This window comes from Bos mutus, chromosome 22 (genome assembly GCF_027580195.1).
Source record: "Bos mutus isolate GX-2022 chromosome 22, NWIPB_WYAK_1.1, whole genome shotgun sequence".
Classification (NCBI taxonomy): domain Eukaryota; kingdom Metazoa; phylum Chordata; class Mammalia; order Artiodactyla; family Bovidae; genus Bos; species Bos mutus.
This window is the reverse complement of record NC_091638.1, coordinates 59,892,231-59,916,906: the sequence shown is the minus strand read 5'-3', so window position 1 is coordinate 59,916,906 and position 24,676 is coordinate 59,892,231. Positions and strand designations below refer to the sequence as shown.

General features: G+C 61.1%; 1 protein-coding gene across 3 annotated transcripts in view; it reads right to left on the bottom strand.

Moving 5' to 3' along the window:
- Positions 1-24,676, bottom strand: part of MGLL (monoglyceride lipase) — an 86,735-nt gene that overhangs the window by 46,262 nt on the left and 15,797 nt on the right. For all 3 annotated transcript variants that reach the window (XM_070360294.1, XM_070360293.1, XM_070360295.1), the window contains one exon: positions 6,702-6,808. In XM_070360294.1, the coding sequence (XP_070216395.1) occupies positions 6,702-6,808 (107 nt within the window). The remainder of the gene's footprint in view (positions 1-6,701; positions 6,809-24,676) is intronic.

Genomic DNA, 24,676 nt, shown 5'->3' with positions numbered 1-24,676 from the left:
TGGAAACTGGCCCCCTGGTCTGGGGGCTGGACCAGGAGGCTCTGTTCCTGAAGGTCATGTCTGGGGTGAAGAGGGCTGGGGTCTCCGGGGCGGGGGGCAGCGTGGATGTTTACTGAGCATCCATCGTGCGACCGGCAGCTACCGCCGCGCATTCCCTCACCAGGTAGATGCTGTGAGTCACAGGAGGCTCACGGAGGGTGCGCGCCCCGTCCAAGGTTTCCAGTCGTGTCCTCTGATGCTTCTCCCCATGATGAACCCCCAGGGTGAAGACCGCCCCCCTTTACCCCAGGGACAGCTGCACCAGGCCCCGGGGACCCCGGAGGCTCCGCGGGAGGTCCCTGTCCTTTCCACAGCCCACGGCCCAGCACAGACCTCACGCGGGAGGTTTTCGGACGCATCTACTGTAGGAGATGCCCAATCTGCCTCCTGCACAGATATTACACGTCCAGTGTTAACAATGTCGACGCTGTGCCTTATTTAGAGTAAATCCTAGGACCTTCCCTGGGGGTCCAGTGGCTAAGACCCCACATTCCCAATGCAGGGTCGATCTCTGCTCCGGGAACCAGATCCCACAGGCCACAACCACAAGGTCACGCGTCACAACGAAAGATCTCACGCGCTGCAGACCTGGCGCCTCAAAACGAAGACTTCAACAAAAGTAAATAAACATTAACAATTGAACGCTATGAAAGAAACACCAGAGGTGACCTCGGTGCCTTCTTGGAAGCTGCCCAGTTGTATCTGAAAACCTGGGGGCTGGCCAGCATCTGCATTTCCACTGGCCTCCCAGGACCGTCTGCCAGCGACGTGAACCCGCCCTCTGTCCATCCGTCCCACGGCCGTGGGCACCCTCCCTGCGGTTATTACCACCATCAGCTCCAGTTCACTGATGAGCAGAGACAGAGGTTCCCTTGGGGCTCAGCTGGTAAAGAGTCCACCTGCAATATGGGAGACCTGGGTTCAATCCCTGGGTCGGGAAGACACCCTGGAGAAGGGAAAGGCTACCCACTCCAGTATCCTGGCCTGGAGAATTCCAAGGACTGTATAGTTCATGGGGTTGCAAAGAGTCGGACACAACTGAGTGACTTTCACTTCAAACAGAGGCTCACAGAGTTTGGTTTTATGCAAGAAAGTGGCAAGTGACCAAAGAGACTCATGGCAGAGACCTGACATCCGAGCTGGCAGGTCAGGGACATGTGACGGGACTGAGGACGGAGCAGGAGGGACCTCGAAGACCCGGAAGCCACACGGAGGCGGCTGGGCCCCTCCCACACCCCACGGGCCGGCAGCCAGCTCACCCGTCCGCCAGGGCTGGGCCCTGCGACTATTTAGGCATCAACCTCACTTTCATATTTACTAAGTAAGGCAAGAAAAATGAACAGATGAGTCAAACGCTGCAAACAAACGCATGACTGCAGCTGAGAGGTGCAGAGCTGACCCGCGAGTGACCTGGACTCAGAACTCCCCGCCTGGAGGCCACGCCCCCACCGTTTTCCCCCTGAATTTCCCAAACACTCACCTCTGCCCGGGCAGGGCCCCACCCAGGGGGCCAGGCAGAGCCGCCCCCAGGACTTCCTCTTCTGAGACGCCCCCGCCCGGCTGAGTTCTTTAAAAAGAAACACAGACCCACAGCCTTGAACACTTTCCCTAAATATCTGCAGATAATGAACTCACTGCTGATCAGTGAAGAATGGTTCTTTTCCCCTTTATCACTAAAGACGGGGCAACCCGGGTCCTGCCCCGCCGGTGGAATCCGGGACGCGCTGGGTACAGTCAGGGTGCTGCCCACGGGAAGGGCCCAGAGATGAAGGGCACCCGCCGCCCGCAGCGGGTGGGTCGGGGGCTGCCCGCCCCCCGGCCCCCTGCTCCTGCTCCGAGGGGTTTCCAGTGAGTCACCGGCAATAGCTGGTGGCCGGGGCCGGCATGAACGCGAGCCCGGGTTTCTCAGCACCGCGCTTGGAACAGCACAGAAACTGCCAGCCCGTCCTTCCACCTCCTCTGCCCCCTGGAGCCCCCGCCCCCGCCAGTAGCCCCGCACCGGCCGAGCCCTGGACCTCGCTTCCCCGGGTGGTCGCCCTCTGCTGAGGGTCCCTTCCTGAGCTCCAAGGTCCATGGTGTCTCATCTCGGAGCCCGGAGCGTTGCAGGCCGGGGTCTCGCTCCCTCTCCACTCCTGAAGCTAAACTCCAGGGTCCAGGCTGGGACTCCCCCCGCAAGGACGTGCATCTGTGACCCCGTGTATCTGGGTTTCACTCACACGAGCTCCCCTGCCTGGAACAGCGATTCTCAAACCACAGCTGCTCATCAGACTCACCCAGGGGGCGTCTCAAGGGTCCCGACACGCCCGGCCACACTCAAGAGATCAGTCTCTGTGGAACGAGGGGCCCTGGGAATGACTCCCCAGTGCTTTGGGGGCACCCCGATGAGAACCACAGCTCTCAGTGACTGGTGCTGGCTCCACACCCTTCCTCTCCTCTCAAGCTCCTACTCATCCCACAAAACCCAGCATCCCGCCGGCCCCTGGCGCTGAGAGGCTGTGTACTTGCAAGAGGCCGAGCCCACCTGAGCACCTGAGTTATGGGCCTCGGGGCTCCTCTGCCCCAGCCTTGGCTGCCAGAACCCAGAGTCCTGGCCCCGCTGTGGGGTCCTCCCCACCCTGAGGACACGAACACTCACACGCGGGCGTTTGCTGCCGTTCACAGCGTCTCTGGTCTCATCTGCTCTGGGCCACACACTCCTCCTTTCATTCCATGAACCCTGGTGATGCCTCCGCACTCTGCTCAGCAAGGAGGAGGCTGTGGGACCAAGGGCGGGACGACCGTCTCCACCTGCTGGGAGCCCGCTGCCGTCAGCAGAAGGGAGACTTTCTCTGCGGACAGTGAGAACCCTGACAAGGCTGGGCTCTTCACGGAGGCTGCGCACAGGGGGCAGGGCCCGTGTCCATGCACTCCCCCTCGACAGCACCTGACCCAGGGCTAACGCACCATCAGGAACATCCACCTGATTGAAACAGTGACCGCATCAGAACGCAGGGCACTGATGACCCTGACAACAGCCTGCACGCCAGAGCTTCGGAAAGTCGAGGGGCACGGGTGAGATAGAGAGCTGACGCTGTGAGCTAAACACGGCTCAGAAAATACACAGGGCGGAAACGGTTGAGAAAAGCTCTCTTAAATGATGAGCCCGCGGTGTGGCCGGCAGGGGAGGAGAGGGCGCTTGGAGGGTCCACGCTGTGTCCTTCCTGCTAACAGAGCCCAGTTTGGTCGGGATCAGCAAACACGAAGCGAACAAGCTGGACGCCCCCCATCGCTGCACGCAGTGTGGCTGGAACTCGGCGGGAGCGCCGAGACAGGTCTGCTTTCCCGGCAGGACCCCAGCCCCGCCTCTCCACTGCTTTCTGCATCGCCTTCCTGCGAGACGGCAGGCTGGAGCTGGTACCCATGGGCATAAAAGCCACGTGCTGAGAGCAGCTGAGCAAGCTGCAGATGCGGCCTCAGGCCTGACAGAACGGCGGTGTCCTGAACCCACCTCGGGCTCTGCTTGTCCTGGGAGAAAAACAACCCCTCGTTTGAAATAATCTACCAAGATCAGGGGTCTGACGCTGGTACGTGTGCCCTGTGGACGAGGAGGGCCTCAGACCCTCACCTCTGAAATGGGGGGATGGACTCAAGCATTACGAGGCTTGGAGATAAAGCATGAGAAGGGCCCCAGCCAGAGCCTGGCATGCAGCTGGCACTTAATGAACGGCAGGAATAAAGTTCTCACTTCTGGCAAAGTCCTCTGTGTCTGTGAGGCCGCCTATAAAAGTCTAAGGTCAAACAAAACAGTTACGGGAGACGCTAGCCGAGCACCTTGTGTTCGCAGGCCACCGGGCGTGGGGAGACGCGGCTGGCCACCCGGCCCGATGTCCCCAGGCTTCCGTCTGAACAAGGAAACCCCGGAGTTCAGCCAAGCAACGAGATTTAACCTAAAATCGAGTCAGCACAGGATCTGCAGAAAGCCGTGTTTCTACAGATCATGTCCCAGGAACCAGCCTTGAAACCACCCTTGGTAGGTCTGTTTGCTTCGAGAAGCATTGTCTATCCTTCGGCCAATCTCCCCTGGAGCCTCTGCGGCCGGAAAGGGGACCCAAGGACCCAGGACCCCTGCTTCTGGCCTCGACGTCCCCTGTCCAGGTGCGCCTGCTGCTCTGCCAGGGGGCCGGAGGGGGCCTCGCAGCTGGCAGAGTGAAGAAGAGGCGCCACGCCCTGCTGCCCCCGGACATGCTTATTCCCATTCTATCACCGCGCTGCCTGCCCATTTGGCAGATGAGAAAACTGAGGTCTGAGGTCCACGGCTGGGATCGCAGTTAGGTGGCTGGCCGCAGGTGTGTCTGCCTCAGGTGGGGGGGCAGGTCCCCGAGGCAGAGGGTGACAAGCGACTGCAGACCCTGGAGACAGGGAGGTGACGTCTGCCAGGCCCTGGGCCCTCTCCCACAAACTGGCTGCATCAGTGCTCTGACACTCTCCCCACAGAGGCCTGCTTATATTTAACAGCTAAACGGGAAAAAACGAAGCCCCTCTCCATAGGGGTCAGCCTGGTGTGAGCGGGGCAGCAGCGTGGAGAGAGGAAGGAGGCACCAGAGGGCTCCAGCCCCCCAGGGACCCCCAGCCCCGCCTCTCCACGAGACACACGGGGGCTCCGGGCGCTAACCACCAGCAGCTGCTTCCCAGCCTGCACGGGACCCCCTGCACCCGCTTCTCCCGCGAAGGGAGCCTCAGCCACTCTCAGCGCCAGACAAGGATGGTCACGCAGCTCACATCTTGAGTAAAAGTACCACCATCGGGTACTTGCCAGAGAGATCGCCCGTGAGTCACTGCAAGAAACTGCTCAATCAAGCAAGGTGAGTGCCAGCCTCGGTCGTCAAGCTATATTTGGAAGTCAGCGAGAGTCAGGCCTCAGCTTCAAAGGAGGGGTTGTTTCTTTTCTCTCTTTACTCAAAAAAAAAAACCTCTTCCAATTGTTTTTCAACGTCCCACGGTCACACACACAAACAAGGCATGCCACAGTCACCCGCTCCCACGGACGTGGCCAAGGGCAGCCGACAAGAGGGTGGTTGATGCCAGGACAAAACCAGACTATCTTGAAATTCCGTTGGAGCTGTTTCGTGTTTGCCTGGTACAAACGCCCTTTGCTTTCAGAACGCCCCCGTGTTGTTCAGCTCCTTGTAACAAATGTTACCAGAGACAAACGTGATAGAAAGTAAGTCATTCCCAGCACGGGCCTAACAATGTGGAAAGCACCGGAGTAAATGACAGTCCCGCTGGGAAATTCAGGCTAATCCTCGAATGTTACCTCTCAGATGGTCTCACAAAGATCACTGGGAATGTGTGCAAAGCACGAGAGAACACGGAGCCCACAATAAGCAAGGCCTCGGTCAATATTCTCAGTTAAAAGGACGAGGGCCCTCTGGCTGGAAAAGGGCTCTTGGCAACCAGGTCGCCGTCCAAGGGACTCTCAAGAGTCTTCTCCAACACCGCAACTCAAAAGGAGAGCCAACCAGTCCATCCTAAAGGAAACTGGCCCTGAATATTCACTGGAAGGACTGATGCTGAAGCTGAAACTCCAATACTTCGGCCACCTGATGTGAAGAGCTGACTCACTGCAAAAGACAGTGATGCTATAAAGATTGAAGGCAGGAGGCGAAGGGGACGGCAGAGGATGTGATGGTTGGACGGCATCACCGACATGAGTTTGAGCAAGCTCCAGGAGATGATGAAAGACAGGGGAGCCTGGCGTGCTGTGGTCCATGGGGTCACAAAGAGTCAGACACGACTGAACCACAACAGACCACGCTGCAGTTCCTTATACACAGAACGCCCGAAGCTCCCCTGTCACCAGGACCCCCAGGCCCGGCACTGCCCCCCACCCCCTCTGCAGCTCATTATTTCCATACCGGATGGGACAGAGACAAGGTTTCTGCATCTGGGCGACAGTAATAGGTTTCCACCTTGCAGCAGCGCAGAAATCGCCACGTTCTCCCACGAGAACTGTTCCGTCTTAACACTTTCAGGCCAAGAAAGATCTTGGCTGGGGGCCATCCCAGACACGGAGAACGCCACCCAGGGAAGGAGCTACAGACAGACTCAGGCACCAGACGCTGCTCTTTGATGGTTACTGTGGGTTTCATCACTGAGAAAGAATTAAAGACTTGGCCTGCGGACGAGTGCCTGCACAGGTGTGCGTGCAGCTGTGTGTGTGTGAACAAGCCCAGTGTCGGGGGGTTCTCAGGCCCGCTCGGCCCTCGAGACCCTGACTGTCCCCCTGGTCTGAAGTGCCCTGGACACGCCCGGAGGCCCCCGTGGGCTGTGAACCGGCTTGCACTGAGTCAGCATCGTCTGCAGTCCCCCGGGGGGAAACCAGGGCCCGTTTTTCACGGAGAGCGCTTAATGGATGTGAGAGAGGATGACATGGCCTGGGCTCGCGTACAAATGTATTCCAACTCCAGGGCTTTTCAGCGGAGACTTCCAATCAGCCTGCATTCGGTCCCCGCCGTAACAGAAACTGCGGGCCAATTTTTTTTTTTTTTGCTTACAGAACTACCTGTTTTTCACTTAGAAACAGCCCGTGGAGAAAGCCTTTCTCCGGTCTCAGAGCAGCGTGCCCAGGCAGAGAGCAGGGTGGGGTGAGGCGGACGTGGGGCCCGGAGTGGGCCAGTACTCACCGTGGTCGTGGGCGAAGACCAGCAGGCCCAGCCCCACCAGCATCTGCGCCAGCTCATCGTAGCGGCCGCAGTGCTCGCCGGCTCCATGGGACACGAACACCAGGGCCCTGCGGGACGAGAGACCGCCGTTAGGGAGGCCGAAGCACGGAGGCCGCGGCAGGGTCCCGGGCTGCTGGCTGGCATGGCCTCTGAGGGTGCCGCCCAGGTCGGAGGCAAGTGGGGCACCGTGGTCAGGGCCACAGTGAGTGGCCGGGAGACCCCAGCCGAGTCTCCAGGCCCAGGGGAGCTGGCCCTAGAGCGCAGGTGACCCCAGAGAGGAGAGCCGCGTGGACGGGGGTGCCCCAGGCCTCGGGCTGCCGTCTGGGCCCTGAAGCCACAGCTCCTGGCCCACGCTGGCTGAGCTGTGGGGACACGGGGACAGTCACTTGTACGCAGACCACCCCGCTCAGGGTCGTGTGCTTCGCTTCATTCCGCACATGCTCCCCACCCCCACAGCCTCACTGAGGACACATGGACTCTGCTTCTCTGCGCCTGGCACAGTTCCGAGCTGTGTGCGGCACGCTGCAAACGGGGCTCGAATGAATGAAGGAAAGAGGAAGGTGTGAGGCTCTGAGATAAACGGGGTAGCCTGCACCCAAGACCTGTGCAGAGGAAGCCACGGGACTGGCGGCAGAGCCTGGCTGGGCACCCATCCCCCCGAAAGCCTGCGACGTGGTGAGCCCATCCGGGGACACAGACGAGGCCCCAGCATCACCCGGGAGGGGGTTACAGGAGGGCGTTCAGATGCTGGACTGTGCAACTAGACTCCCCTGCAGGCAAGGCACGGACTGCCAGGAGCCAGAAAGAGAAGGGGGAGAAGGGGGAGGGGAGGAGGGGGAGGGGAGATGAAAGAAGGGGGGGTGGAGGGAGAAGGGGGAGGGGAGAAGGAGGAGGGGGAGGAGGGGGAGGGAGATGGTGGGAAAGGAGAGGGGAGGTAGGAAGCGAGGAGGAGGGGATGGGGAGGGTGGGAAGGGAGGGGGAGGGGAGGAGGGGGAGGGGAGGAGGGGGAGGGGCATGGTGAGATGAAGCGGGAGGGGCAGGCGGATGAGGGAAGGAGGCTGGGACAGCAGCTGCCCTCTTGCTGCGCGTTTACTTTGGGCCAGTCCCTCCGTTAAGCCCACACACAGGATTTCGGATCCTCGCTGTCACCCTACACTTGACCTTCTTCACAGCCAAGACTGAAAACCAGGGAAGCCACGCGGCGAGCTGGTAAAACACGGATCAGAACACGCGCCCCTGCCCCGGCTCTCAGGTCTCCAGTGGGCCTCAGGGGCTTAGAGGACAAGTCATCGTGTCCCTCTCTGTCTCTCCAGCCCTCCAGCACCTCCCTGCTCCCCACCCATCCTCATGAGGGGCTTCCAGTCTCCTCAGCAGCACCAGCTCATCCCGGCTCAGGGCCTTTGGTCCCATCTCCCAGAGCACTTCTCCCAGATCCCCCCTGGCTGCTCCTTACGCTTGGGTCTCATGGCAGACCTCCCCGCAATGGCCTCCCTCCCTTGGGCCTTTCTGACCTGCTCCGGGCCCTCACCACACTTCACAGTTTGCACCAGGCCCTCCGGGCACAGCACAGTTCGCCACTGCTTTGCTATCACTTGCGGGCTTGGTTCCCATCTCTCTCCTCCCCTCTGAGGTCAGCTCGAGAGACCAGGAGCCTTGCCCATCATGTTGTCAGCAGAGCCCAGAGCTGTGCCAGCCTAGCGGTTCTGCAGCAACCAGTGCATATGTGTGTGGTGGGTGAGCCAGCTCCTGTGTTCTCTCTGCAGCTCCCATCTGCCAGGATGTGGATAGTATGCTCTGAGCAGCGCAGGAAGCAGCAGAGCTGACCTCATTTGACTTTGTCATCTGTCCTCCCCGCCCTTCTCCTAAAACACAGGAGACATTTTCCACCTTCTTTGCTGCAGCACACAATGTCCAGCCCCCTCCACTTGATCGGACAGCAGTCTGGGCCGATTCACCTGCCCCCCCAACCCTCAGGGTCTGCGGACGGGATTGTCTCAGCTCCCCCGGCATGTGCTGGAAACTCGAAACAGCCGTCACCTCCAGCTGCACCAGGGGCTGCGCTCCCAGAAGGAGCAGATGAAGCACTTTCCAGTCCTTGGGGAGCGCGGCAGAGGCTGGATTAATTCAGCCCACAGTTAATGCCGGTGGACAAGCCGGGTCACATGACAGCCAGCCTCTCCCTGCGGTCGGGGCCCACGGGGTACACGAGGACCCCAGGGGCTCAGTTCACGTCCCGGGACTGGCACTCAGCATCGCTGCCTGGAACGGCCTGCTGAGAGAGCCCACCTGGAGCCGGCAGTGTGGAAGACACCGCTCTTAGGCCGGAGGGCCGTCTCATCCGGCGGCTCTCCACCCTGGGAGTCACTCGGGGAGCTTTCCACTGTGCCTGGCTGCGTCCCACCCTAGACGCACCTCTGGCTAACGGTGGTTAACGGTCGCGGAGGGCCCAGAGCTCCCACCGGGCGGCCAAGGTGGAGAGGTGCCTCCGTCGGGAGCGATGCTGCTCAGAAGCCGTGTGGGATTCCAGGGGCAGGAAGGCTGCCCTCTGGACGTGGAGACTTGCAGCCACCGTGGAGCCACTAGACTCCCAGGGGGACGTGCTAGGGAAGCCACAGGCTCCTCGGGATTGACGTGGAAGCTTCCGGGGCGTGTTGTCGCCACCTTTTCAGAAACAGGCAGACCCCCGCGGCTGTCCACTGCGGGAAGCACAGGCTCTGCAGCCCTTTCCCCACAGGTGGACGCACCCTCAGGCTCACATCCCCCTGGCCCAGGTCGGGCTTCTCCGCAGACACGTGCCCTGCACTGGCCTTGTCTGGATCCGAGCTGCCGCTGCCATGTGTGTGGGGGGGTGTCCTTGGCTCCTGGATCCAGCTCTTGCCTGAACCCCAATCCTGATGCATCCGCTCCCCCGAGGGCTCCCACGTTTACTGTTCCCTGGACCCAAGCCACAGTGCCCTCTGCTCTTGCCGCTGCGTCACAACAAAGCTGCTGCTGCCCAGCGATCACATCCTCGTCCCCTCCCTCCTCGGCTGAGAGCTCCCCTTCTCAGTGCTGAGATACACGGATGGTGGCGTGATGCTAAGCATTTAATAACCGTGGTGGATGGACCTGATTTGTACTGTCTGCCAACTTCCATGGTATAAATGCTCTCAACACAGCAGATCTCAAGTTATTAACGTGACACCAGGGGACAGGGTGCAAGGGAGGGTGCACACAGTCGGCTCCCGAGAGCAGGCCATGTGGACACCCGTTCCTGACCCTGCTGGGCTATGCCCTGGGTCTCAGGCTTCTCCTAACTGCCCCGGGGATAGGGTCTTCAGTGCGTGTTGCCATCCGAACAACTCGCCCACGGTCAGCTCTGTTCCTCCTCCCCCGACTGGAAGGTCCCTCCAGGGGAGAAGCTTCGTGGGTCTGTGGGTCTGTGGGTCTCGTCTCCGAGGACACGCTCAGCTGAGTTAGACGCCGGTGCACATCAGCAGCCCGGGAAGGACAGACCGCATGACCCCCCCCACCCCCGTGCCTGGATCCCTCCACCCACAGCAGCCCCCAGGCTCAGACCTTCGGCGCAGGCTGGGGCTCCTCTTTGCCCACCCACCCGTAGGGGCACCCCCTCCCCGGGCAGCCCCTGCTGTCTCCCCGCACCTGCGGCGGGTGGAGCCTCTGCTCGCTGGTCCATCTGAGGAGCACATCTGAGGCCCAGACATCCCCCCACGCTCCCAGGCCCCCACCCTGTTCCCACACACACAGCCAGCCGTTCCCGGCCTGAGTGTGTACCCTGTGTCCTCTGGGAAAAGGGCACACCGCCTGCCCCCTGGAACATTCCCCCCCTGCCTGCTGCCTGCCTGCAGCCCTGCTGGCCTAGGGTTTCACGAGACACCATTTCGGGTCTGGGAACAGCACCCAAGAGGGCCGGTAAGCAAACACCAGCGAAGCTGGGAAGCTGAGGACAGAGAGCAAAGATGAGGCCGGGACAACGTGGCAGAGTCGGCATCGCCAGGCACGACATCTGGGCAAGGCCCCTGGACACTCCCAGGGCGCGGGCACGGCCATCCTTCCACTGATAGCATCCAGAAATGCCAACGCAAGGGGCAGGAGAGAGACACCCAGCCCCGCCCTGCCCATGCAGAGCCAACCGTCCACGGGGGAGACAGGCCCGGCAGAGAACGCGGCTGTCGGCAGGGCTTAGGAGAAGCGCCGGGAACAGGGTGGGGACCACGGGGCGGGGCTGCAGGGAGCAGACGGGAAGGCAGGTGGGAGGACAGCCATCCTGTGTGGGGCCCTGCCCACCCCAGGCCAGGAAGAAGGGGGGCCAGTCCTGAGAGGTGGGGGTGGCCCACGCAGAGGAGGGGCCAGTCCTGAGAGGTGGGGGTGGCCCACGCAGAGGAGGGGCCAGCTGGGCAGTGACCTGGTCTGACCTCCTGAAGCCCCAGGGGCTGCTGTAACAGAGCAGGGAGGCAGGGGACAGGGTCTGCCCAGGAGCCCCGGTGGCCAGACCCTCAGCAGGAGCCCAGGAGAGCCCTGTGCTCCCTCCTTGCCTGGCCTGCACGCTCCCAACAGGAGCGGCTGCAGAAAGCCCAGCAGGGCCGTTCACGCGGACAAGGCGCCAAGCAGGCTGCGGGAGGGGCTGGCAGGTCCGTTTCCTGGTGCTTCTTTACCGGCTGCAGCCTGCTGGGAGCCGGTCGTTCCGAGAGAAGGTGACTGTCGGAGGGGGAGGCCCGGCTCCAGAGCAGATGGCCGGCCTGGCACGTAGCCCCGGGGAGGTGGAGCAGCTCCTGGGGAAGCATATGCCGCCCTCGACACGCACACTCAGAGTCACAAGCCGCCTCTGCGCCCAGGTCTGACGGAGCAGGACTCCCCTCCACCCGACAAACCGATTCTCTTCAGTCTTGTTTATCCGTGGTCTAAGGGACAGACCTCGCTGGGTCTCAGTTTGCTCACCTGTAAAATGGGGACAGTCCTAAAACCACCGAGCGCGGAAGCGTCACGAGGTAAAACAGGGAGAGAGGTGTGGAGTGGGGCTCAAGGTCTTGCCTGGCCCTGTCCCAGGAGACCCTGCTTTTTCGGCGGCACGGGGGGTCCACGTGCAGCCTCCACCACCCTCTTAAACAGGTTCCTGCAGCTCTGTGGGCCTCGGTTTCTCCACCTGTGAAATGGGCCACTGTGCCCCCATGACAAGGTTTGGGGATGAAATGAGAGAACTGACATGCAAACCATGGCAGGCAGCCTGTGGCTTCCGCCACCTGCTCTGCTGACTGTCATGCACTGGACAGTGAGCCCCTCCTGGGCCCAAACTGCCCAGGGACCCTTGGAAGGGTGGCCCGGCTGCTTCCGAGACACAGATCAGGGCTGGGGGCAGGGCGTTTACCCCCACGTCACCGGCAGGCTTCTATCCTCGGCCGGGACCTGCTCCCACCTCCGTCTGCACACCCGCGGGGGAGGCACGCGGCTGTCGGGAGAACAAGGGGGTGGATGTGAGACACTCGGCGAGGCCCGGCCAAGGGAGCCAACGCCAGCCCCTCCCGCTCACCCTTTCCTGGCCACCCCCGCCTCATCACAGGAAATCTGAGCGCTCGTGTCGTCAGGAAAAAGAAAGACCAAGGATGACATGTCTGGTGGGAGGGACCACAGGACCAGCTCGGGGGGCGGGGGTGTCTGCTGACCCAGAAGGCGGCAGCTGTCGTGGACGCCAGCCCCACCGGCCCCTGTAGGGTCCTCTGGTGTGGGGGGACAGGGTCCGCCTGCCTCCTGGGGAGCTGCGCTTGCTTATTCCCAAGGCCTCCCCCTCAGGAAACCAGCTGGTCCCAGCATCGTCTGCATCCACGCAGACCTGGAAGTGGGACGCAAGGGTGGCTGGGGCCCCCTCCGGTAAGGAAAGAGGAGCGTGCCGGGCCCGGCAGGACACAAGCCCAGCGCCTGGCCACCTCCCAGAGCCGGGGACCGGCGCGTCCCTCCCTGGCGGGGCTCCTGAGGCACCAACAGTGTGTGACGGGGACGGGAATAGAACAGAGCTGCTGAGGGGTCTAAAAATCTCAGAGGGAGCTCGAAATAGACCTCTCATTTGTAAAACAGACCGATAACTGCCCATCTCCTGGGCCTCGTGAGGCCTGATTGAGAGAATTTATGGAAAATAACCCAGAGGGACGCTGGGGGCAGTGAGCCATTACATAACAGTCAACGCTGGCAGCTGGAACCCGCTGCGGCCCAGATCCCGGCCCAAGCGTGCCGGGCGCTCACAGCGGCCCGGAGGTCGGCCTGGCCAACGTGGACTCAGAGGGGGCAACCCGCGCTCCTGGGGGTCGCCCAGCTCAAGGTCGTGAACCCTGCGCCCTGGGCCACGTGGGGCCACGTGGTAAGGGGGAGACACCCCGTGTGGCTGTGCCCCAGGGGGCGGTCAGGCAGCGTCCCGGAGGCCCTCACGCCAGGCAGTAGCTGGAGCCTGAGGTCCCCCACGGAGGTCGGCTCTGAGTCCATGACCCTGAAATCTCCGCCTGAGCGCCTCCACCCTGCAGTGGTCACTGGGCTCTCCAATGCAGTCAGCCGCGGGGCAGGGGCGGTCCCATGAATGAACCAGGGTGCTGTTCCACGTCCCTCCCAGGGAGGGCCACCCCCAGGGGACGCCTGGCCGGCCCGCCCCCTTCCTGCACGACCCGGCTCTCGCAGCCTGACTGCCTCCTTCTGCTCCAGGTCCCACTGCCTACCTGCCCTGGGGCCCCCTGTGGGGACAAGGACACGGCCTCCTGCTCCACTGGGACCCAGCCGGGTGAGGCCCTGGTGCTCGTGGCCGCCCGCCCTTCCCTTCACCGCTGCACAGCGTGGCCGGCTCCCCCAGACTGCCTGCTGAGGGCATGGCTGCCGGGCCCCCGGAGGCCCTCTCCCGCCTCCTCTCAGCAAGGCGAACGTCCCCACCCGAAGCCGAGAGGCGCCCCGAAACAGAGGACGGCCAAGTGGAGACCCCTGGGCACCCCACGCCCTGTGCTCCGCGCTGCAGCCCTCGTCAGGAGCCTGCTCGCACGGCGTCTGCAAGGGCAGATCCATTCCAAGTTCATCCCCGCACACAGCCACCCGGCCCGCCCGCCTGGTTCACACCCTGCAGCCCCCCGGTGACGTCATGGCTCACGTCCACACCGATCACCCCGCACAGCGGCAGGCGGCCACATCCGCGTCCACGTCCCCGAGCTGCCCCAGCCAGCAGATGTGGACAGACTCTGATCTGCTGAGCGAGGGCGCCTCGTCCTGCTCACTAAGCTCCTTGGCCACTGCCCCCCAGGACACCCTGTGGCCACTCGTCCCACCTGTGAACTCCAAGGCCAGGACCATCCGCCTCCCTAGCACAGAAATTCTGCAAGCGGCTCCTGTCGCCGATGCTTCGCCCCCACGGGAGGGAGAAAGGTCCCCGACCTTTCTCAGGCATCGTGCCCAGGGCCACGCATGGGTTCAAGCCCACATCTCTCTCTCTACGGAGACTGAGAACCGTGGATCTGGCTTTAAGACACTTGAATGAAATCAACCCATCCATTCACCTTGACAACACGCGATGGCCCACAAACATCTTAAGACTTGATGGGAAGGGGCACAAAAAACACTTAAGAGTCTCCAGAAAAGGGCGTGCTTTAAAAGTCGGTTCTCCCCGAGTTCAGACCCCACGTCTGGCATCTGAGGAAGTCACTCCCGGACTCAGGTAGGCAGGCGTAAAAGAGGAAGACCCATCCGGCCTCACGGGGGCATCATGAGAAGTAAGCGGCCGTGTTCTCCAAGTGCCCGGCCCACGGCGTGTGGCTTCCTGTCCCCAGGAAGCGTGCGTCAGGACTGGGCAGATTAAGTCAGCTGAGAACACGCCAAGGTGTGTGTGCTGGGAAGGACTGCTGCGCTCAGCCAAATGGTTACGAGCCCAGGCACCGCCTAGCCCTCGGGTCTGTGCATCTGGGTTTTTACACACACAAGCAGGCCCCAGGGCCAGAAACGGACTTTGACCCGGGAGCACTGGGCCGCCGGCAGCCCGCCCAAGTCCGCAGGAATTCCCTGCGCTGCTCACAGGCGCTCCCACTGCAGAAGTAAGGGAGTCGGAGCGGAAGCAGGTGCCGAGCAGGACGGCGGCCACCCTGCACTCGGCTGGGGTCTGCCCCGGCCCCTCCTCGTCTCTGCCTGCAACCCGTGTGTCCACCGGAAGGGGGAGGCCTGGCCTGGCAGGCTTGCACAACGGGGACAGTTTCAAAAGCCCGCTGAGCTAACTCTTCACGAGCCGATGGCGCCGAGATACCAGAAAACCGGGCTGTGTGTGCAGGTTATGACACAAACGCGGAGCGCGTGAAGTGTCAGTCACCCAGTCCCGTCCGACTCTGCGACCCCGTGGACTGTACCCGCCAGGCTCCTCTGTCTGTGGGAGTCTCCAGGCAAGAACACCGGAGTGGGTTGCCGTGCCCTCCTCCAGGGGATCTTCCCAACACAGGGATCAAACCCAGGTCTCCCGCATTGCAGGCACATTCTTTACTCTCTGAGCCACCAGAGAAGCCAAACACAGATATAATTCTATCTAAAAAATTCTAAGATTGGCATGCTTTGAGAGCCTGTGTGCTGGGCTCTGCACTGTGCCCCTAGGCTGGAAAAGCTCTGGATCTCAGGGTCTTCGCTCCTTGTAAGGGCCTGTCCTTACTTTACAGAACATTCTATAGGTGAGTCTTCTCAAATCCTAGTGAGGTTATTGGAAAGTTTCTAAAGTTCCTGCAGCAAAACTATCTCCTAATAAGATGTTTTCTTGAGTCCTCAGAATCATGTCCTTCAGTGGGGCTGCTAGAACTCTTTTGAGTTTCTGGCGATTTTCATCTTGCGCTCGTCCTTTTTGAAGGTCAGATGTGTCTGGTTTGAGGGACTGAGAGATGACTGTGAGGATCTGCCCAGGTCCTACAGTCCTGACACAGCAGGAGGCACGGAACTGCCCCCGGGGCCGCCAGGACTCCTGGGGGGACCGTGATTAAGGCTCTTGAATTTATGAAGTGACAAAGCAGGCCACCAAACTGCCACAGTATGACACAAAGCGCACGCAGGCCCACACCTCATGCACGAGAGTCTGAAAGAGGAACGGCTCGTTCTGGAAAACGGAAAAACACAGGCAGGCACCAAGAAAAGTAAAGCCCATGTGTAATCCCCCCACCCAGGGCTCCCGTCAGGGACCAGGCACTTCCTTCTGTGTTTTCCCTCCCCATATACGTTAAATTCAGTTTGTTATTACTTATACTTTAATTATGAGCTTATAACTACAGCTTACAACTGTAATTACTCTTTATAACTGTAACCACGCCTAATGTTTCATCTGAGGGGTCACTGACCTCTTTCCAGGAAGAGTTTCCCACGGGAGGGGAGGGCCAGCACCGTCTACTTCAGAGCTGCTGTGGGTGAGCCGACGAACACCCGAGCAGACCCCCGCAGCGGGAGGCGCCCCAGAAACGGCGCGGGGGACACGCCTGCTGCACGCAGAGCAGACGCCACCAGCCCAGGAGGCCTGAGCCCTCCCAGCCCAACACTCTGGGTTCACACTGCGTCCACACTGGGTGGCGGGTTAGAAAAGGCTGGTTCTGATCTGCTTCCATCCCCAGCCCGCCCCCCAGGAGAAGGTCACCGGCACGTGCAGCATTGAGGCTCGGGCACTCGGGACCACAGCTGGCCCTTCACCAGCGAGCATCGAGGAGCCACGTGCGTGGCCTCACGCCTGCTGGGCATCCAGCAGGTGGGGGACATGGACGCAGCAGGGACAGGGCAGCTCCAGTTGGAGCCCAAGCCTCCTTGACTCCTGGGCCATCAAAGGGAAGCTGTCACACGGCCCTTAAGACGGCCACACACAGAGGCCCATGGGGCCCTGGCAGAGAGGTGTCACAGGACGCCTGGTCTACCAGCCCTGAGCCCCACGCAGCACAGGCCTCCCTGTGCAGGGATGATGCAAGCCGTCCACAAGGAAACCACAGGCCACAGAGAAGGTGTGTTTCCATACAAACGTGCAAATGTGGTTCAGCAGCAACCAGCTGCAAGCAGAGGGGGCCGGACCGGCCGGTACACCGCACTCCTGGGTCTCTGCCAGCTTCTCCTGGCTGGCTCCCCGCCGCCCCTCACCCCACGTGGCCATCCCCAGGAAGACTGGGCCCACGGAGCAGGGCCGAGGCTCTTCCCCAGCCCACGACCGTGACGTCTGCAGGCAAAGAAAAGCATCCCCAGCACACAGGACTGCCCCGGCCCACAGTAGGACTGGCCCCTGGCCTTCCGAGCCTCGATCTGGTCTGGCTCAGCACACAGCCATTCTCTGAGCCGGAAGCCCTCTGAGAGCAGAGCCAGGGCAGAAAGAACGAGAACCGCACCATCCTTTTCACTGCGACTGTCTTCACTTCTTACTCATATGCCTAAGATCGCATATATGCCGAAAGCCACGGATAGCTGAAATACGCCTGCTCACAAAGCAAAGTGACACTGACAGCAATACAGAAAGAAGATCCTTACGCGCTTCCTGCAAATAGAAGGGAAAATGGAAACAGGGGCAGGCTTTATTTCCTTGGGCTCCAAAATCACCGCAGATAGTGACTTAGCCATGAAATTAAAAGACGCTTGCTCCTTGGAAGAACAGCTATGACCAACCTAGACAGCAGATTAAAAAGCAGAGACGTTACTTTGCCAACAAAGGTCCGTCTGGTCAAGGCTATCGTTTTTCCAGTGGTCGTGTATGGATGTGAGAGCTGGACTATAAAGAAAGCTGAGCGTCGAAGAATTGATGCTTTTGAACTGTGTTGTTGGAGAAGACTCTCGAGAGTTGCTTGGACTGCAAGGAGATCCAACCAGTCCATCCTAAAGGAGATCAGTCCTGGGTGTTCACTGGAAGGACTGATGCTGAGGCTGAAACTCCAATACTGTGGCCACCTGATGCGAAGAGTTGACTCACTGGAAAAGGCTGATGCTGGGAGGGATTGGGGGCAGGAGAAGGGGACGACAGAGGATGAGATGGCTGGATGGCACCACCGACATGGGTTTGAGTAAACTCCGGGAGCTGGTGATGGACAGCAAGGCCTGGCGTGCCACAGCCCACGGGGTCAAAAAGAGTCAGACATGACTGAACGAGAACAGCAACATGTGCCCAGGAGAGCCTCCCAAGAGCTCCCAGCCTCGTCCTCAGCCAACCCCAGCCTCAGCGTGGGTCATTCCAAGGTCAGCGTGGCCCCTCGCTGTGAACTGCCCTGGGTGGTGGTTACGGTGGGCACACGGATGGGGTGCTGCAGGCCGGAGCGTGTGCCTCCGACCCCTGGGGGCACTGCCTGCCCTCACTCTTGCGACCACCTGGGCGCGTTCTCTTCGTCATTTAACCACATGCGTGCTGTGTAAACGCCAGTCTGTTCCTAACGTCCGAACTCGTATCAAACAGACCCATCCTCACGGTTATTCTGCGTCTTGTTTCTTTGGCTTTGGAGCTGCAGGGCTTCAACCATGTGGATGAGTGTGGCAGTGTTCACCGACACAGCACAGAGTCCCCTGCGGACAGACGTCTGGACGGGCTCCACCAGGGGATGCGGCAAGTCCTGCCGTGGCGGTTGGCATGTGAGGCTCCTGGCGCTCACGGCCAGGGTGTCCCTGTCTGGTGGCAAAGTCACCACACGGCGGGTGAGGACCGTCAGCTCCACCAGGCAGGACCGGTTCACCTTCTCGCCAACGGCACTCAGCCCTCCTCTGCCCACGTGGCCTCCCAGCTGAAGGGCTGGGAGAGGGAACCTCACTGTGGCCTTTATTCGCATTTTCCTGATCATCGGTAGGGCGGCAGCCCGAGCCTTCCGGGCCATGTTTGTGTACCACGACCGCACCCACCTCCCGTCTGTCCAGGGGGCTCCTGCCCCTCCAGTGGTACCCCGGCCACACCAAACACCAGCCAGCATCAGTCACCCTTCCTCCTGGGTTCCCCCGTCTCCAGGTGTGGTTGTGTGACAGGCCCTGGTCACGCTGGGCTAGAAAAACCTGCTTCTTTGTTTTTCAGGCAGTTAAGTGACACCTCCCAGTCTCCATCGCCTGGAACCTCGCCCAGCAGACACCAGGCTGCTCAGTGGGCTGGTGGGTTCATGGGGTTTGCAGGAAAACTGCAAACTCCTCCAGGCAGACAGAACTCTGGTTTCGGGCGGGACGTGAGGATGTGAGCGAGACAGGCAGGGCCCCTTGCCGGCTCTGAGCCTCGAGCCGCGTGGCGGGCAGCCCTGGGTCCACCCCTGCGGCCCTGCCTGCAGCTTCTGGACACGGAGCCCGGGGCCTGCTGCCCAGAAGGCCGCGCCGCTCACGTGCGTCCCATGCAGCCGTCTGGGGCCGCCCCCAGCCCCCGCTACCCTAGACCCAAGGATCGCAACAGCCTCCCGGCTCCACACCCTGCCCCCAGCCCCTCCCACTCCAATCTGTGCAGCTTCCCGTCCTGCCGATGCCAGGAGTCGTCCCCGCGATGCTTGGGCAGCTGACTCCCTCTCAGCCCCGCACCTGCCGGGCCCCCTCCCTCCCTGCCAGGCGTCCTGCCCGCGCTCCGCACCCCTGCCTGTCCTGAGGCTCTGCGCTCAGGCTCCCCCAGAGCGATCCGGCCACGGAGGTCTCGGGAGGGTGCGGGTGGTCAGGGCGGCCGAGACCGTGGATGACCCAGCTGAGCCGGGGAGCAGGGAGGCAGCTTGGGGTCACAGGTAACAAAGCTCAGGACGAGGGGCGGCAGAGTTCCCACGAGGGTGGGGGGCAGGCAGGGCCAGCTCGGACACCGTCCAGCACACAGAACAAACCGTCAGGGGCCGGGGCCCGAGGCGGCCGGAGGGACGGGAGACACAGCTGGGAGCGTCCATCACCCCAAACCGGACCTGTTACCCCAGCGGGCCCTGCCCAGGAGCCCTGTAACATAAAGATGACCAAACCAAGCTGGAAAGGGCTGAGGTCACACACGCCATCAGAAGAGGCAGAAGGAGAACCGTACCCAGTGGCCTCGAACCTGAGTCCTGCCCCTTCCACTGGGGTCCCGGGGCCCAGCTCCTGCTCCTGGCTCCAGCCCCGCCACAGTGAACCCACCCACCCTCTCTGCAGTTCCCTGCCTCATGCCCCATCTCGGGGGCAGTGGGGCAAATGGATGGGAGCGGTGGGCACGAGAAACTGTGGCCCGGCCCCCTGGGCTCGTCCCCGTTTCACAGTCAACAGCTCCTCTCCCAGCTTCTTGGCAGCCCCCAGACAGGTTGACAGTTGCTGTGAAATGGACACGCGATCACAGCATCGTGACGGGCAGACAGCACTTCCCTTGCTCGGCCCCAGGTTCCACCCCCGCTCCCGGGAGCTTCACCTGCACACACGGCCGCCGTACTTCTCACGTGAGCACCACGCTGTGGGGTTTTTCGTTCACAAAGCTCAGGCTGAACCATAACGACCGTGGACCCTCACGGACAAGCCCGTCACCCAGGCAGGGGCCAGAGGGTCTGGGTTCCTTAACCGCGCCATGGGCCAGCTGCTGAATCCCGTTTCCTTTCCTGGGAAGTGGGGACGATACAGGGCCAGCCGTGAGGCCAACACAGAGCGCGCCCCAGAGAGCCGGTGGCGGGGGCCCTCCTGCACACGGCCTAGCTGGGCCCTGTCGGTCACCCTTTGCAGCAGGAAGCAGATGCTATGTGAGCCCCGTGTGGTTCGCCACTGGTTTGCTGCCACAACTGGTGTTTCTGCCCTCACGTCCACGCTCAGGCAAGCTCCTAACAAGCGGGGCGGCGAGACCTCGGCGCTAAGCTCAGATGCTGCAAGGCTCCAGCAAGTTTCTAAGAGCACCTGCTTTCTTAAAAAGAAAAAGAAAAACACTGCTCATCCTATCGTATCTATTTATCTGGCCTTCCCAGGTGGCTCAGTGGTAAAGAATCCGCCTGCTGAAGGCTCAGGTTCCATCCCGGGGTTGGGAAGATCTCCTGCAAGAGGGCATGGCAACCCACACCAGTATTCTTGCCTGGAGAGTCCATGGACAGAGGAGCCTGTGGGCTACAGTCCGTGGGGTCGCAAAGAGTCAGACAGGACTGAGCACGCATGCACGCATCTATGTATCCATCCATCCATCATCCGTCTACACGCAGAGACACAGACGCACTTCTCCTGGGAGGCGGCTCTGGCCCCACGGGTCGCACGGCGTGGTGCACGCCTGCTGCAGGGCCGCCTGCCCCAGCCCGGAGCTCACCCCTTTCTCAGCCACTGCTTCCGTCAGTGACAGAGGCTGACTGAGCTCGGGGTCTGGCTCAGGCTCTGAGGACGCATCTGAATTAGACAAAGTCCCTACCCTGGTGGAGCTCCGCGTCCCCGGCCGGAGCCAGAATAATCAGTACGTGAATACGTGCCAGGCTGCGTGAAGCGCCGTGGAGAGGACGGGCAGGGCGGGGGGGCCAAGAGATGCTGTGCCCACCCCCACCCAACGGGGAACTGCTTCCTGCAGCCCCAGGCCCTCTAGACACAGGTTGAGGATGGGGTCAGGATTCTCCAAAGAAGACACACGAATGGGCAACAAGCACGTGAAGAGATGGCCAACGCCAGTAGCCATCAGGGAAACGCACGTGAAAACCACCATGAGGTGCCACCTCACGCAGCGTGACCACCAGAGAGTCCACAAACAGCAGACGCTGGCGAGGGCGTGGGGAGAGGGAACCTTTCTGCACAGCTGCTGGGAATGTCGGTTGCTGCAGCCACTGTGGAGAACAGTAGGGAGGGTCCTAAAAAGGTTAAGAATAAAGCTGCCGCAGGATCCAGCACTTTCACTTCTGAGAATGTATCCAAAGGAAATGAAAAGGCTATATGCACGAGATAGCCGCACCGCCCCCCTGTTCACAGCACCACTGTTCACAGTCACCACCTTACAGGAGCAACCGAAGTGTCCACCAACAGGTAAACAGATCAAGACGCGGTGCGCACCCGCAGCGGACGAGAACTCAGCCACAAGAGGTGAGGAGATCCTACCGTTTGCCACAACACAGATGGACCCTGAGGGCATTACGCGGAGTGAAGTAAGTCAGAGAGAAAAAAAGCAACACCGCGGCATTACTCGGATGTGGAATCTAAAAAGAAAGGGGGAGCAAAGCAAGAGACACTTTTAAAACAGGGCACCAGATTTGTGGCTACCAAGGATGGGGGTGGGAGGAGGGACACTGGAAGAAGGTCGAGAGGTATTAATGCACTTCCGGTCATAAGTCAAGTCCTGGGATGCGATGTCCAGCATGGCGTATAGTGACCACTGACTGCTGGACGCTGGACAGGAAAGCTGTGAAGAGCGCAGATCCTACGAGCTCTCATCAGAAGGGGAAAAAAGTCCGCCCCCCTTCTTTTTTATCTGTATGAGATACAAGCTCCTGTGATACTCATTTAGAGTCCATGTGATTTCGTTAAGCTGCACAGCTTATTAAGCTCATACAGCGTTGCACATCGACATCTCAGCAAAACTGGGAAGCAGCAGCAGCAGCAACGGAAGGAGTCTGTCAGGGCACTTCCCCGGTGGCCCAGCGCTTGAGCCTGCCTTCCACTGCAGGGACGCGGGTTCGATCCCTGGCTGGGGACCTAACATCCCACATGTGGTGGAGCGACTAAGCCCAAATGCCACAGCTAGAGAGAAGACCGCCCGACGCAGCAAAGAGCCGGGGTGTGGCAGCCAGACAAATATATGCTTTTTAGAGAAAGAGTTTGTCGGACAGGATGTCACTAACTCGAGTACCTGCCTCCTTGCTGCCAATAAAATGCAAAGAAAGAAAGTAAAGTCGCTCAGTTGCTTCTGACTCTTTGCGATCTCATGGACTGTAGCCCACCAGGCTCCTCCGTCCATGGGATTTTCCAGGCAAGAGTACTGGAGTGGGTTGCTATTTCCATCTCCAGGGGATCTTCCCAACCCAGGGACTGAACCCGGGTCTCCCGTGTTGCTGGCAGACGCTTTACCGTCTGAGCCACCAGGGAAGACCCAAAATGCAAACAGCACCAGATGCAGGCCGCCAGAGGCACTGAACCGCTGTCAGTCCTCATGCTCAAAATGTGACGAGCAGAGTGGTCTGGAAGCCCAGGCCAAGCTCGACCAGGCCCCCAGGATCTGCTGGACGCGAAGAACACACAAGAACTCCAGGGATAAGAGGCGCATACCTGCCTCCCATAAACCAAGCTGGAAATGCATGTGGAAATTACCACTCCTCCAACATCAGACAGCTCCTTCCCGAAAAGACTTTCCTACACTTTCGGGGTGTGGCCTCGGGGAGTGGTTTATGCTCCATGGCAAAGCAGTCTGTACCATCAGCCTCCAGGAGGACACAGCACTTCATTGACACCAAGAGCGCGATGTCTTCAGCAGCATCTCCTTGCAGCCACCACCCGCCTGCTGCCCTGAAAAGGTCCTCACGCCGAAGGGCTCCTCAGGCGGCTGGCGTCCGGATCAATGTTTGGAACCAGCCCTCAGGGAAATCACTAACGGCCTGCCCGCAGAAGCACACGGCCTGACGTTCAGGATGGTCCGTGAATGGCGAGTATCACAGCTGCACCAGGGACTGTGATGAGGAGAACCGAGGCCAGGGGTTGGGGTGGCGGACTGGCTTCTCTCGGGAGAGCTCCGGGCTCCGTCCAAGGCCCAGGTCTCCTCCTCTCTGCACAGAGAAGGACCCGCGTGGGCTCTGGTTCCCAGCAGCGCGTCGCCGCCCGCCGGAGGCCCCAGGAAGGCGCCAGGGAGCGCTCTGGCCTCCCCCACTCCCAGGGTCTCAGCTGGACACACAGCAGCAGGGACGCCGTGGGCACAGGGCCACAGTGTCCCGTCCCACAAGAACAGAGCGGCGGCGGGCTCTCGTCGGGGGGCGGGCGGGGGAGGCCTTGTGATCGCAGGCGTGTGCACAGCGCAGAAGCCAGACCAGCGGTCTCTGGAAGGGACAGGAGAAACCTCAGCACTCACCACGCGGTGCGGCGTGTCACAGGGCGGGCACTCCCGTCTCACAGGCTCCCACGCAGACGGGCGCCCGGGCCCAACGCTGGAGGCCCGGCACCAAGTGACGGGCACTGGGTCGTCAGGATCGCCTAATGCCCCCACCGCGTCCTCCGGGTGGGTAGGGAGGCCCCGGCGAGGTGCCGGCCTGTCTGAAACAGCGCTCCAGCACGAGCCGGCTCCGAGAGAAGCTGGAGCTGAGACGCAGCTGGGTGTGTTCCTGTGCCCCGAGCTCCCCTTCTGCTGAGGGCATCTCAGGCTGGCTTTCCAGCCCCAGAGTTAGAATAAACTTCCCGCCCAAAATGGACGTTCAATAAAAAAGAAGGTCTAGTCCAAGAGAACAGCGAAGGCAGACTCTCAGGTCGGACATTGCGGCCGGCCCCACACAGGCGGCCTGCACGGAACTGGAATGCGGCTCCCCGGGGTCCTTCCCCCGACGGGTGGGGGTGGGCACTGGGCCCCCGCTCTCACCGCCGGACGTCTGAAGACCACCCAGAGGAGCGAGGCTGCAGACAGAGGTGACCCCTGTAAGAGGTGGTCAGTTAGGAGGCCAACCTCCAAGTGGTCCTGGGGGGATGAGGAGGCAGAAAGCCCCAGCGTGGGCCTCCCTGGCGGCTCAGCGGTAAAGAACCCGCCTGCCAGTGCGGAGTCAGGGGTCTGATCCCCGACCCAGGAAGACGCTGCATGCGATGGAGCAACTAAGCCCGTGCACCCAACTACGGGCCCACATGCTCTGGAGCTGGTGGTCAGCGACAAGAGAAGGCTCTTCACAGAGAAGCCTGGGCACCACAGCCACGGAGCGGCCTCTGCGACTAGAGAAAAACCTGTGTAGCCAAACACACATAAGGTGTTTTTATAAAAGAAAGCCCCATTGCCAGGGGAGTGGCCGAGAGCAGGAGGGTGTGGCCGGCAGGCGGGTGGATGCCGCCTCCTCCCCAGACAGCAGACTTCTGCCCAGACCAGGCCAAGGTCACCTTGGCTCAGAGCCGCGCTG